Source organism: Anolis sagrei, chromosome 1, assembly GCF_037176765.1.
Source record: "Anolis sagrei isolate rAnoSag1 chromosome 1, rAnoSag1.mat, whole genome shotgun sequence".
NCBI lineage: Eukaryota > Metazoa > Chordata > Lepidosauria > Squamata > Dactyloidae > Anolis > Anolis sagrei.
In genome coordinates this window covers 305,322,643-305,337,284 of record NC_090021.1, presented here as the reverse complement: position 1 = coordinate 305,337,284, position 14,642 = coordinate 305,322,643, and the positions used below count along the sequence as shown (strand labels likewise).

The following is a 14,642-nucleotide window of genomic DNA, read 5'->3' as shown; positions in this document are numbered from 1 at the left end:
ATTATTCTTGCAACATTGCACGTGGTGCATTACAAAAAAGACGTGTGCATTCCGGTTAAACAGTCAAAATACTGAAGTGGCATTGACCCAACACAGGGCAAATAAGCTATTTGAACAGTGTATTTATTTTGACTCTATCTTGAATGAAGAACTAGGGAAAAATACTTTCAACGGAACCAAGAGATCAAGATCTTGTCAAATGAAACTGTAGGTATGGCTATTAGTCCTCATAGCTAGCAGGCACCCTGGAAGACAACTCACTGAACCCTCATCTGTGGACAACTGTTCCTACATTTTCCTAATGCATAATACAATTTACAATGTTCCATGAAGCAGCTTCAATAAACTGGTCAAAGCGTCACTTTGTACAATGGTTACAGGAATTTACATCCTCTTCTGGTGAAGTAGGGATCCCATTTTCAAACTCAACAGATTGAAAACCTCTGTGGTTCACTTCCCACGTTTGACCTACTACTGAGATTGCGTTTGTCTAAACAGAAATCTAGCAGGGGAATTGTTCAACTGCTTATTTAGCTCTGAAATCAGCTCAGATGGAAATTTCAAAGCATTTGCAATAAAGAGGCATTTGAAAAAGCATCAGTGGTGCTTGGAAGAGCTCTTCCTTAGGCAGAAGCATTCAAAGACACAGCCAGGTTAGTCTAGATTAATAAGCAGAAGGATCCTGTAGTACCTGTGAAACTGTTTAAGAAATTGGTAGCATTAGCTTTTGTAGATTTAAATCTATTCTATCAGATGCATGAAGCAAGTAGACTTAATTTTATGAAAGTTTATGCTACCAACTTCCATCTCTGTCTCAAAAGTGCTACAAATGCCCTTTATTTATTTATTTATTTAGAAGTTTTATATACCGGTCTTCTCACCTCCGAGGAGAGACTCAGGCCGGTTCACAACATGTGTTCATATAAAGTAATATAAAAACAGCACAGTGCATCATCATTATACATTAAAATATAAAATACAATAAAAACATCATCATATTACACAAGCCAAGTCATCAAATACAGTCCCAATTCATCGCCATCCTTCCATGTGGACAAGGGTTATTGACTCAATCATCGAATGCCATATTCCAAAGCCAGGTTTATGTAAATTGCAATGTATGAGTATTTGTACTGTTCTCTTTTCAGATTTGTAAGACAGCAGAAATGGCCAACTGTGGCTTGCCAGATGTTTTTGGGATGCAACTCCTATAATCCCTCATTGACTATGTTGGTTATGGTTATGACTGGATAGCTAATCTTTCCACCCATAATAACAGCCTAGAACTCTTCATCATTACGTTTCTATCACAGCTAGATGTTCTGTGGTTTCCGGGCTATATGGCTGTTTTCTAGCAGCATTTTCGCCTGATGTTTCACCTGCATCTGTGGCTGGCATTTTCAGAGGATCCTCTGGAGATGCCAGCCACAGATGCAGGTGAAACATCAGGAAAAATGCTGCTAGAACAGCCACACAGCATGGAAATCACACCACACCCCAGTGATTCCAGCCTTCAACAATACATTATAACAGAACTAATATAATGTTTTACACACTAAGAGTACACCCACACTGCCCAATTAAAGCAGTTTGATCCCAGTTTAATGACATTACTCTGAATCGTCAGGAGATATTGTTTCTGGAATATGGCCATGCAGCCCAGAAAATTCACAGCAACCCAGTAATATGAAACTGCTATACATAATTGTGTGCTGTGAACAAGTACCATGGTGCTGGCTTCTGTTTACTACAACAATCATGACTCATTTAGTTCCTGAAATGTAAGAATTCATGAAAAACCCTGAAACTCGTATCATTTTCTGGACAAGATGCCATGAAACAATTAGACACATCCCTGCAATCTCCAACACTAAGCTGTATACATTATTAAGTCAAATACAAGCTACAAGCCTCGGGCACATCATCAGCAATCTCACAGCTTCCTCACATTGAGGTTTTCAGAAGTATCGAAACATAGCACTGAGCACTTTCTAAATGAGTGCAGAAGCCAAGCTACAATTCATGTGAATCTACCATATTCAACACAGACATCTGAAACTATAGCAACATTGTGACTTCGGGTGTTAAAAAAGACAAATAATATCATTGATGCAACAAACAGCAATATTCTTCAGCAGCACAACAGCTGAAAAATAGCAAAGTTGGTAAGAGAGTAAAGAGGATTTTTTAAAATGTGGTGGAACATAATAGGTTTGCAAGAGTTCCAGTAAAAGGTGTTGAAAAATTATCTTTACAATTTCTGTTGTATATAGAACTGAAATTGTATCTCACATAGTATTTTGTTTATTTTAAGATTGCACATTCATCAAAAAAAGTCTCTCAATGAGACATGCCGCATTATCATCGGATGTCTATGCCCTAAACCACTGAAGAAATTGCACTGTTTAGCCAGTATTATACCACCTGACATCTGTCAGGAAGTAGCAGCCAGTAATGAAAGGACCACGGCATTGATATCTAATGTTTTTAACATTATGATCGTTTTATTTGTTATAATTGTTGAGGCATCAAATCGTTGCCAATTTTAACATTTTATCTTGCACATTTGGCCTGTCCTTTGTGATTGATTTTATTATGTTATTTTGCATTGTCTATTTTATTTTGTTGCATTATGTATTTGTTATGTTTAATTTTCTGTTGTTTTGTATATTATTTTGTTGTATTATTTTTGGGCTCGGCCTCATGTTAGCAGTCCTGAGTCCCCATTGGGGAGATGGTGGCGGGGTATAGATAAAGATTATTATTATTATTATTATTATTATTATTAATTGTGAACTGCTCCGAGTCGCCTCTGGGCTGAGAGGGGCAGTATATAAATGTGGCAAATAAATAAATAAATCTCCAGCCCAACCTCTGTTCAGATATCAGCCAGCAAACCAATGTCTTAAATCAAGAAATAACTTCTTAAGATCTACAGATTTTGTTTGTTTATTTGTCGTTCCCAATAAAAACAACACAAGCTTGAACTATATCTTTAATGTGAAAACTTCCTGCAATGCTTTTGTATCTTGTAAAGATAATTGTCAGACACCCTGAATAATCCCTATGCTGGCAAAGAAACACCAAACATAAAATTTTACAAAGTAGCACATTTTGAGTTTTCTTTTGAGAAACACTGGCATTTAGACTGGAAAGCAATATTCAGTTACATCAGTGTAGATTATAACAAAATAAACATTTGAAGCTTTCCAAAGAGGGAGGTGTTTCAATCTCAAAACACGCACGTCCAAACAAATAACCGCCTTTGAGCACCTTAAAAGCAAACAAATGGGAAGTCCTTTGAGGGTGTAGAGGTAAATGTATGGCATCATATTTAAAACTAAGAGCTGAGTAATGCATAAATGTGTGGGGAAGTCATAGGGAGGAGGGAGCAAGCTTGTTTTCTGCTGCCCTGGAGATTAGGGTGCGTAACAATGGCTTCAAGCTACAGGAAAGGAGATTCCACTTGAACATGAGGAAGAACTTCCTGACAGTGAGAGCTGTTCAGCAGTGGAACTCTCTGCCCCAGAGTGTAGTCGAGGCTTCTTCTTTGCAGGCTTTTAAACAGAGGCTGGATGGACATCTGCAAGGGTGCTTTGAATGCGATTTTCCTGCTTCTTGGCAGGGGGTTGGACTAGATGGCCCACGAGTTCTCTTCCAACTCTATGATTCTATGATTCTATAAATGTAGTGAAGTAGATCACAAACATTTGAAAGACTTTATCCTTCCATATGAGCCTGCCCATGTTTTGCAATCTTCTGGGGAGGCCCTTCTCCTGGTCCCAAAATCCTTGGAATATGGGACAGGGACTTCTCAGTGGCTGCCCCCACTGAGAAATCCCTGTCCCATAGGCTCTGTATCTTATTTCTCCAGATACTTCTACACTATAGAATCAATGCAGTTTGATCCCACTTTAACTATCACGGCTCAATACAATGGATTCATGGTACCTATAGTCTTACAAGGTTTTAGCCTTTTTTGCCAAGGAGTGTTGGTGCCTCACCAAATTTCAGTTTCTTTTGTGCCACATTATTGAGCCATGACACTTAAAGTTAAATTAATTAATCCTAAATTAATTAATTTAGGTGTACTCTCAGAGATGATAGACTAGTACCTTTCATTTTCCCACATACAAGTGACGACCTTTCTCATCCTGTTGACACATTGTTCTGGATTTTCTATTTGTTACTTCTATTGGACTGCACCTTTAAAAATAGCTTATGCTTATCATTGAATCACCATTAAACTTTTGTATTTGGTAAAAGTTTCACCATGTAGGTTTTTCAATCTCTTGTTAATCACCTTGAAAAGGGCAAAAGGTGGGATGATGATAATAATTTTAAGGTTAAGCATTCCCCTTGATATTAAGTGTAGTTGTGTCTGACTTTGGAGAGGGTGGTGCTCATCTCCATATCTAAGCCAAAGAGCCAGTGTTGTCCATAGTCACCTCCTAGATCATGTGATTGGCATGACTGCATGGAGCACTGTTATCTTCCCGTTGAAGTGGTACCTACTGATCTACTCACATTTGCATGTTTTCGAACTGCTAGGTTGGCAGAAGCTGGCCCTAACAGCGGGAGCTCACTCCACTCCCAGATTCAAACTGCCGACCTTTCGGCCAGCAAGTTTAGCAGCTCAGTGGTTTAACTCGCTGTGCTACTGGGGGGGGGGGCATAATCCTACTAGAATTATGCAACATAATTCTATTAGAGCACTTAGACCCCACCTACATTGCAATTTCAAACTGCATTATATGGCTGTGTAGATGGGGTCATAGTCATGCTAAGAATTGTAACTTGATATGAAAATTTGACTTTGATGGAATTAAAGAGTTTTACAAGGTCTTTAGTCTTTTCTGCCAGACCGTGCTGGTGTCTCAATAAAATGCAACTCTCACCATTCCATAGCAGAGAAGGGCCTCCCCAGAAGATTGCAAAACATAACCATGGCAGGTAAAGTGGAGCCAACTGCATCAATTCTGTGGTGTAGACACATCCCTTGTTTCGTGCCCCAGAACCTGATCTGCATGATACAGGGGAATGCAGGGTTGCTGTAAGGTCAAGAACAGGAAAGCATCTCTCGCACATCAAGGAAGGGAGAAGTATTCTTAAGACTCAAAAGACGCTGGAGGGGGGAGAAGCATACTTCCGCATCTGTAGGCGACTTCAAAAAACCATTCAGTTTCTAAAAGCTTTATAAGGTTCATCCTGTCTAAACAAAGTACTGGGTTTTCTATTTGTTACTTTTGTTATACTGTCCTTTTAAAAATGGTTTATGTTTAATTTTTTCTCATTTAATCATTTTTTAACTTTAGCATTTGGTGAATGTTTAACTATGTGGGTTTTTTTATCTGTTATAAGTCATCACAAAGGGTGGGATGATGATGATAACGATGGAAAACAATTCTACTAGACCACTTAAGCCTACTCAGTAGGGAAACTGACTTTGATGTAACACAAACACAGTTTGAAGGTACAGCTCTAAAGGGAGGACAGATAAAATTAAACATTTACACTACATATACAAACATTGACCAGAGACGGTTGGACAGTGCTTTTATGTATTACCACGTTTCCATGAATAGCCCCGGCTCAGCAACCGCAGTTGCTACAGTACTTCTCTGGAATCTACCTTTAAAATGAGCTTCTTTTGTTTAGATTCCCTGCCAGTATGATGAGAGGTCTATTTGGGAAATTGCTTTAGGATGTACAGTGGGCACATGATGCCATTTTGGGCTCATACAATTCACTACTAGTGAAGTCAGAAAGCGAGGCAGCGCTCGTAACTAGTATATCTCTACCTTGAGTCTAACGGCACCAATTCATCCCCATACATCTCAACTACAAGCTAGTTGTCCCTTACATTTCCCAAAGTGTGTGTGTCAACTGTAAAATACGATGTATGAAGCTAATTGGTTGGGTAATGCCCGGAGAGATAGCTAAGCCTGAGACTTTTGGATACTGTTACATTTTTGTTCAGGCTTGAACTAAGCAGGTACAAAGAGAAAAGAAGAAGAGAGAGAGACTGATTTGCTGATTTGATAGAGCGGTTTTAGTTGATATTGTATTGTATTGTATTGTACTGTATTAATTGTCTGTTTTTAATCTATTGTGTTATTATTGCTATTGCATTTTATTTTAACTGTTGGCATCGAATTGTGCCGGATGTAAGCCGCCTTGAATCCCCCCTAGGGGGTGAGAAAGGCGGGGTAGAAATGACTGAAATAAAATAATAATAATAAAATTTGCTTCTTGGCTGTTGAAAGAAGGTATCTCATGGACACAGAAAGGACCATTTTAAATCTCTCATATTTTCTTTGTCTGGCAAGGCAATGTGTGGGCTGATCAAACGTGAACTACACGTGGTTTATTTTACATTACGCCACAAATATGACAACCTAATATGTGAAATAGCCTGCAACTACCATCCCCAGTTCATTTTCAAGAAATCAGCAAAAGGCATGCAGTTTGCAACTTTTTTCTTGATTAGCTCAAACGCCAATCAGAAAAATATAATCTTGCTAGATGTAAGGAACATACAAATCTTGCTAGATATAAGAAATATACAAATCTCCATACACATGAAATACAATCCCTCTCCACCAGTTACCATAAGATCAGTCCAGAATAAGTGTGGATATTTCTCAACCTACACATCTTTCTCCATTGAATTATTTTCTTCCATATACATATATATATGTGTGTGTGTGCCTTATGTTTAACCCAGTAGACAGTAACCAGAACTGATTGCCAATCACTTAGCACTTTATATATACACTTTGTGCATTCAGCTGGGCTGCTATATTGATTACATTGATCGTTTAACTGATTCTATTTTAATAGAGGTTGTTTCATCCAATGTATACACCTGGTTTATGTAATGTTATTATTGTTTTCATGTTGATGTATTTTATTTTATGCATTGTGTATTTTATGTATGGTATCTTTGTGTGCTATTTTGTAAGCCACCCCAAGTCTCTATAGGAGATGGTGGAGAAGTATAAATAACGTTCTATTATTATTATTATTATTATTATTATTATTATTATCCCATGCCTCCAATTATTTGTGTGCCCCCCATATACAGTAAATACTAAAGGACTTTTAAAGTGAAGTGATATTTGTGAATCACATATGTGGAAAACATATTTATCTCTAAAGAATGGAGTTCTATTACTTCATCACACTAGAGAAAGACTCCTCTTTAAATCTGGTTTCTGCCTTTTGGAGAATTCTGGGGTTTGTGGTTTAGTGAATCTGTTAAAGACTCCTCCCTAAACTACAAACTCTAGAATTCTGCAGGAGGCAGAAACTGGATTTAAAGTGAATTCATTTTCTAGTGTGATGAGGTCTGATTATAGATTTTTTAAAATACTGTTAGCCAGATTTCATTCATTTTCATGGTTTCCTCCTTTCTGCTGAAATTGCCCACATCTGGCTACAAGTATTTAAAAACTCTAAAATCAGGCCCCGCCCCTTCATTAATATGGAAATTTGAACAACACTCAACAAGCAGGGAAATTCCAGACAAGAAACAGTCAGGGCCGGCTAATCACCTCTCAATAAAGGATTCCCCCAGGCAGGAAGCAGCCAAGCCTTAACCCTGCAAGGCTGTTCAATGCTAATCAAGGTGATCAATTGCAACATTCACACTTGCCTCAAGCAGACAAGAGTCCTTTCTCCCACACTGGACATTTCAGATATATAAACCTCACTTGCCTTGTTTCCCACAGGCCTCACAACCTCTGAGGATGCCTGCCATAGATGTGGGGGAAACGTCAGGAGAGAATGCTTTTGGAATATGGCCATACAGCCTGGAAAACTCACAGCTTTAGGGAAAACTACTCTAAAATATAGCAGAGCATCCAAAAATCAAACATGAGACAAAAGTTGAGCATTAGCTCATTAGCAAGCAGAGCGTGAAGTGCCGTGTGATGTGGCTGTAAAGAATTCAGAGCTTAGGAGGCAAAAATCATCTAAGCACCACCTCTCTTTGAGGAACATGCAGAGAGATATTTCAGCACACACACATAATCTCCGTACTAAAGTGTAAGAAGACAGAAGTCAGAGTCAAAAAGCTTGCAATAGAAAAGTATCCATTCTAAACATCCAAACCAGAATGAGAGTAGAAACAGAGAGAGAGAGAGAGAGAGAGAGAGAGAGAGAGAGAAAATACAGTAGAGTCTCGCTTATCCAACCTTCACTCATCCAAAGTTCTGTATTATCCAACACAGTACCTCCCACCTAGATCCACAGCTGTTTCAATACACTGCAATGTTTTGGTGCTAAATTTGTAAATACAGTAATTACTACAGAATGTTACTGTGTATTGAAGTGTTTCTTTCTGTCTATTTGTTGTAAAACTTGATGTTTTTGTGCTTAATTTGTAAAACCATAATGTAATTTGACATTTAATAGGTTTTTCCTTAATCCCTCCTTGTTATCCAACATTTTTGCTTATCCAACGTTGTGCCAGCCCGTTTATGTTGGATAAGCGAGACTCTACTGTGGATACATTCCCAAACGTCATTTAGGAGACATGGGGGAAGGCAATTCCCTAAGTCTATATACTGAACTAACTGCTCCTCATTGAGGACTTGAGACTTGGGCAGTGTGCGGTTGAATCCCAACTACAGTGAATCCAGCCAGGAAAGCCCTCGACAACACATGGGTGAGAAAGCTTCAGTGGAGACACCTATTCCCCATGGGAACTCTTTCAAGAGTGAACTTCACTTCGCAAAAAACCCTTTCTCTCACTTCCTGTTGCCTCACCCCCATCCTTAACTATGAGACTAGAATGCGGAACAATGGCTTCAAACTACAAGAAAGGAGATTCCATTTGAACATGAGGAAGAACTTCCTGACTGAGAGCTGTTCAGCAGTGGAACTCTCTGCCCCAGACTATGGTGGAGGCTCTTTCTTTGGAGGCTTTTAAACAGAGGCTGGATGGCCATCTGTCGGGGGTGCTTTGAATGCAATATTCCTGCTTCTTGGCAGGGGGTTGGACTGGATGGACCATAAGGTCTCTTCCAACTCTATGATTCTATGAATGTAGAGAACTGAATCACAAACATTTGAAGGACTTTATTCTTCCATGTGAGTCTGCCCATGTTTTGCAATCTTCTGGGGAGTTCCCTTCTCCCAGTCCCATAATCCTTGGAATATGGGACAGGGACTTTTGTATCCCCCAGGCTCTGTCTCTCATTTCTCCAGATACTTCTACACTATAGAATCAATGCAGTTTGATCCCACTTTAACAGTCATGACTCAATACAATGGATTCATGGTACCTATAGTCTTACAAGGTTTTCGCCTTCTTTGCCAGAGAGTGTTGGTGCCTCACCAAACTTCCGTTTCCTTTGTTCCCCATCACCGAGCCATGATATTTAAAGTTAAATTAATTAATCCTAATTTAGGTGCACTCTCAGAGATGTTAGACTACTACCTTTAATTTTCCCACATTCAAGTGACGACCTTTCTCATCAGGTCGACACAATGTTCTGAATTTTCTATTTGTAACTTTTGTTGGACTGGCCTTTTAAAAATAGCTTATGCTTATCATTGAATCACTATTAAAAGTTTGTATTTGGTAAAAGTTTCACCATGTGGGTTTTTGTAAGTAATTTTTGTTCCACATCACTGAGCCATGACACTTAAAGTTAAATTAATTAATCCTAAATTAATTCTAATTTAGGTGCACTCTCAGAGACATTTAGACTAGTACCCTCCATACAAGTGAACTTCCTAACTCTGAGAGCTGTTCAGCAGCGGAACTCTCTGCCCTGGAGTGTGGAGGCTCCTTCTTTGGAGGCTGGATGGCCATCTATCGGGAGTGTTTTGAATGCGATTTTCCTGTTTCCTAGCAAGGGGTTGGACTGGATGGCCCATGAGGTCTCTTCCAACTCTAGGATTCTATGATTTATAAGTCAGTATATGAATTAATGTATTTATTTAATAGGATTGAGCAGGCATGGGCCAACTTGGGCACTCCAGAGGTTTTGGACTTCAACTCCCACCATCCCTCACGGCCTCAGGCCCCTTCCTTTTCCCCCTCAGCCGCTTAAGCGGCTGAGGGGGAAAAGGAAAGGGCCTGAGGCCGTGAGGGATGGTGGGAGTTGAAGTCCAAAACTCCTGGAGGGACCAAGTTGGTCCATGTGCCTAAGTCTTGACTCTTGGTGAGCACCTGGTTGCCGAAGACAGCGAAGGCGCATGCGCTGGAGACTTCCCGGGGCCCGAACCAGACGGAGGCGAGGCGCGAAGGCATGCCGAGGATGAAGACCTGGGCGAGGGAGCAGACCACCTGGCCGAGGACGGTGAGGGGGAAGAGGTGGGGGCGGGCGCTGCCGGTCTTGACCCAGGCGCCCAGGCAGTTGAGGGCGGCGCCGGCCAGGGCGATGAGGCGCAGGCCCTTCTTGTCCAGCAGCCAGGTCACGGGGAAGAGCAGCGGGATGTAGACCACCATGTAGCACATGGAGAGCCAGTCGATGGCGAAGGCGCTCACGCCGAAGAACTTGCTCACGATGGAGTTGATGCTCCCGTACTGGATCCACTGGAAGGAGTTGCAGAAGGAGTACGAGCTGAAGAGCAGCACGATCAGCCAGCGCCGACGGCAGAGCCGCACCTCGGGAGCGGGGTGCGGAGAAGGAGAGCCCGGCAGGGCCCCGTTGGGCGTCCCGGTGCCTCCCTCCGGCTCCGGCTTGGCGCCCCGGAGCAGCTCGGGGTCCTCGCTCTCCCCGTTCGCCATGGCCGCAGGAGGAGGGCTCCCACGCGCGTCCGCTCTCCCAGCACCAGCTCCGATCGCCACCGGCCTCGACGGCGAAGTCCTCTCCCGCTCCGCATTCCTCCCCTCTTTTTAAGTCCACTCACTGACTCGGCCTTCCGAGCTTTTTTTTTTTTTCTTGTCCCTCTCCCCCCCCCCTCCCCACGCGCGTGGGTGTTTCTTCCTCCCCAGCACGTGACGTCAAGCCCCGCCCACCTGCTAGAGACACGTCGCCCACCCTCTCGCTTTCGGATTAGCTACCTGGTGTCCCCTTCCCGCCGGGCAGGGATTGGCTGGCTAAGGCCCCGCTCCTTTATTAATATGGAAATTTCAGCGACCTCCCCGCCAACCCGACGCGCGGAAAAGCCAGGCCCCGCCCCTTCATTAATATGGAAATTGTATTGTCGAACGCTTTCATGGCCGGAATCACTGGGCTGTTGTAGGTTTTTTCGGGCTATATGGCCATGTTCAAGAGGCATTCTCTCCTGACGTTTCGCCTGCATCTATGGCAAGCATCAGATGCTTGCCATAGATGCAGGCTAAACGTCAGGAGAGAATGCCTCACATGGCCATATAGCTCGAAAAAATCTACAACAGTTCAATATGGAAATTTGAGTGGCAGGCATGTAGCGGGGGGGTGGGCTTGAGGGGCTTCAGCCCCCCCCCCACCCGAAATTCTCAAGGTGGTTCACGAAAAGTCCTTAGTGGTGCATTATTTAAACTGTTATGTTTATTCATATCATGATCTGATCACCATACTCAATATATCGCATATCGCATATGCATGGGGGTATTGGGGTAATGATACAAAAGGTTTGCTAGGCTAGACCCTCTTTCACTCAGACTCAGCCCCCCCCCCCCGAAACTCAGCCCACCCCCCGAAACCCACCCTGGAAAAAACTCAGCCCCCCCTCCCCCCGAATCGAAATCCTGGCTACGGGCCTGTTGAGTGGCCTCCCAGGCTCGCAGAAAAGTCAGGCTCGGCCCCTCCCGCTTAACCTGCGAGAAAGTGGAAGGAGAAGGAGAAGGAGAAGACGACGACGACGACTCTGGCACAAGACAGTAAAGGTGGTTCCAGTGGTGATTGGCACACTGGGTGCAGTGCCTAAAGACCTTGGCCTGCACTTAAACACAATCGGCGCTGGCAAAATTATCATCTGCCAGCTGCAGAAGGCCACCCTACTGGGATCCGCACGCATTATTCGCAAATACATCACACAGTCCTAGACACTTGGGAAGGGTCCGACGTGTGATCCAATGCAACAGCCAACAGAGTGAACTTGTTTGCTTTTTACTAATCTTGTTGTGTTTCAAATAATAATAATAATAATAATTCCGACGTGTGATCCAATACAACAGCCAGGAGAATGATCTTGTTTGCTGTGGACTCATCTTGTTGTGTTTCACATAATAATAATAATAATAATAATAATAACAACAACAACAACAATAACCCCCCACTGGGTGCCGCCTTGTCATTGTTTGGGGGGGCGTAACTGCTCCTGTGATGTTGAGAGCTGTGCTGGCAGTAGTGTAAATTACCAGTAGGTTCAACCAAGCCAGAGAGGTCTCAACTGAGAAGCAGAACTAAGTGCACCCAACCTATTTAAATACGGTGAAATATGGTGAAACAAACTCTAAAGAAGTGCTTCTCCTGGCACCCATTGACAAGTGGGCTACAGGAACCAGGACCCATTGCTGAGCAACCATGTCTGACGTGTGATCCAATACAACAGCCAGCATAGTGATCTTGTTTGCTGTGTACTCATCTTGTTGTGTTTCAAATAACAACAACATTATTTTTGTACCCCGCCTCCACCTCCTCAAAGGGACTCGGGGCAGCTTAGACATGGCACAAAGTGCCTAAAACAATACATAAAATAAAATAAACTCACAATACAATACAAGATAAACAGTAGTATATAAAAAAACCAATTTGACTCAAAACAGTGCCCAATAACCTATAGTGTCGACTGTCGTAAAAACATGGTCAAGTGTAAACAATAAGAAGGGAAAGGGAGAGTGCAAATTGTAGCTAAGGAACAAGTGCATGGGATGAAAGTGCTGAGTTGTATCATAAGAAGGGGGAAAGACAGCGAGTGAATAAATGGGGGGGGGGGCACTTGCAATATTTGGAATGAATGCAGCTTGATACCGTCTTTAGCTGCCATGAAATCATGGGATTTGGGTATTTTACAAAGTTTTTATTTAGCCTTCTTTGCCCAATAGTTCTGGTGTACAACCCAACTCCCATGATTCCACTGCACTGAGCCATGGCAGTTGAAGGGAGTATCAAATTGCATTCACTTTATGGTGTAGATCAGGCCTGGGCCAACTTGAGCCCTCCAGGTGTTTTGGACTTCAACTCCCAACATTCCTAACAGCCTCAGGCTCTTTCTTTTCCCCCCTCAGCCACTTAAGTTTGCCCTTCGGGGAGTTAAGACTAGCACCCACCCTTTCCCTTTTTTCCTTTTCCCACTTAAGTAACTGAGGGGGAAAAGGAAAGAGCCTGAGGCTGTTAGGAATGGTGGGAGTTGAAGTCCAAAACACCTGGAAGGAGGGCCCAAGTTGGCCCAGGCCTGGTCTAAATGCACTCTTGGTTCTGGGACTCTTGCACCTTCAGTCTACCAGGGATGTCAATCTCAGATTTTTCTGCCCCTGGGTACATCTACACTGTAGAAATAATGCTGTTTGACAACCACTTTAACAGCCATGGCCTCAACATTATGGAACGTGAGACTTGAAATTTTACAAAATCTTTTGCCTTTTCCGCCAAATAGTACTGGTGCTTTGTCAAAATGCAACTGTCACAATCCCATGGCAAGTGAAGTGGAGCCAAACTGCATTGATTCTGCTGTGTAGACACATCCCTTGTTTCATGCCCTGGAACCCAATCTATATGCAGGAGGGGAATGCAAGGTTGCTGTAAGGTTAAGGGCCGGAAAGTGTCTCTCACCCATCAAGGGAGGAAGAAGTATGCTACCCAAAAGACGTTGGAGTGGAGAGAAGCTCTCTTCCACATCTGTTAGGCAACTTCAAAAGAGGAAGAGAAGGAAGGAGGAGGAGGCATGTTTCTAGGAACTGAAAGAGGAAGGAGTCAAACATAAAAAGAGGGGAGGGGATGCCTCTACACAGGTAGTTTCGCAAGGCCTTCTTTGCCAAGGGTGTACCTACATGGGATGCAATTTGACACCACTTTTGCTACCATAGCTCAGTGCTCTGGTATCGTGGCAGCTGTAGTTTGGTGAGGCACTAACAGTTTTGGGAAAGAAGCCCCCTGTAGACCTATAACCCCTTCAACTCCACAGCACTTAGCCAGAGTAATTAAAGTGGTGTCAAGCTGCATTAATTCTAGGTGTACACATCTAGGTTTTTCCATGCAATTGTACATTTCTCATTTCAATGTATGGTTGTGTTAGCTGGGGAGTGAAGAAAGCTGAGAGGAAAGGAAATAGTTTTAAATAAGATGGTAGAGAATAAATCTACTGATACTGTAGACTGCTAAAAAGACAAATAAGTGGGTCTTGGAGCAAAACAAGCCCAAATTCTCCCCAGAAGTCAAGGTGGCTACATAGACTTCATTGAAGACAAAATCCACTTATCACTAGAAAAGACAAGAATGCCTGATAAGATAGAAGGCAGTAGGAACAGAGGAAGTCTGCATTACAGATTAATCAATTCAGTCAAGGAAGCCATGGACCCTAAAAGTGTGTGTACACCATTGCTTTCCAGCCTTTTTTTGACCAGGGACCACTCAGCAAACTTATTACCAAAAAGGTTACAAATCAGTTTTTGGTCAACTTTAGATTCAGTTTGGTTATTTGTGGTGCTGATTTAGAAAATTGCATTGGATAGACCACATTCTGATACAGAACATATGCCA

At 42.4% G+C, this 14,642-nt stretch overlaps 1 protein-coding gene across 3 annotated transcripts in view; it reads right to left on the bottom strand.

Annotated features, from left to right (window-relative positions):
- The window catches only part of FLVCR2 (FLVCR choline and putative heme transporter 2), an 81,058-nt gene extending 70,144 nt beyond the window's left edge, over nucleotides 1–10,914 (bottom strand). For 2 of the 3 annotated variants that reach the window (XM_060758302.2, XM_060758294.2), the window contains exon 1: nucleotides 10,184–10,914. In XM_060758302.2, the coding sequence (XP_060614285.2) occupies nucleotides 10,184–10,744 (561 nt within the window). In that variant the 5' untranslated portion in view covers nucleotides 10,745–10,914. The remainder of the gene's footprint in view (nucleotides 1–10,183) is intronic. The other variant, XM_060758311.2, reaches the window with a different exon arrangement.
- Between the last annotated feature and the right edge of the window lie 3,728 nt (nucleotides 10,915–14,642).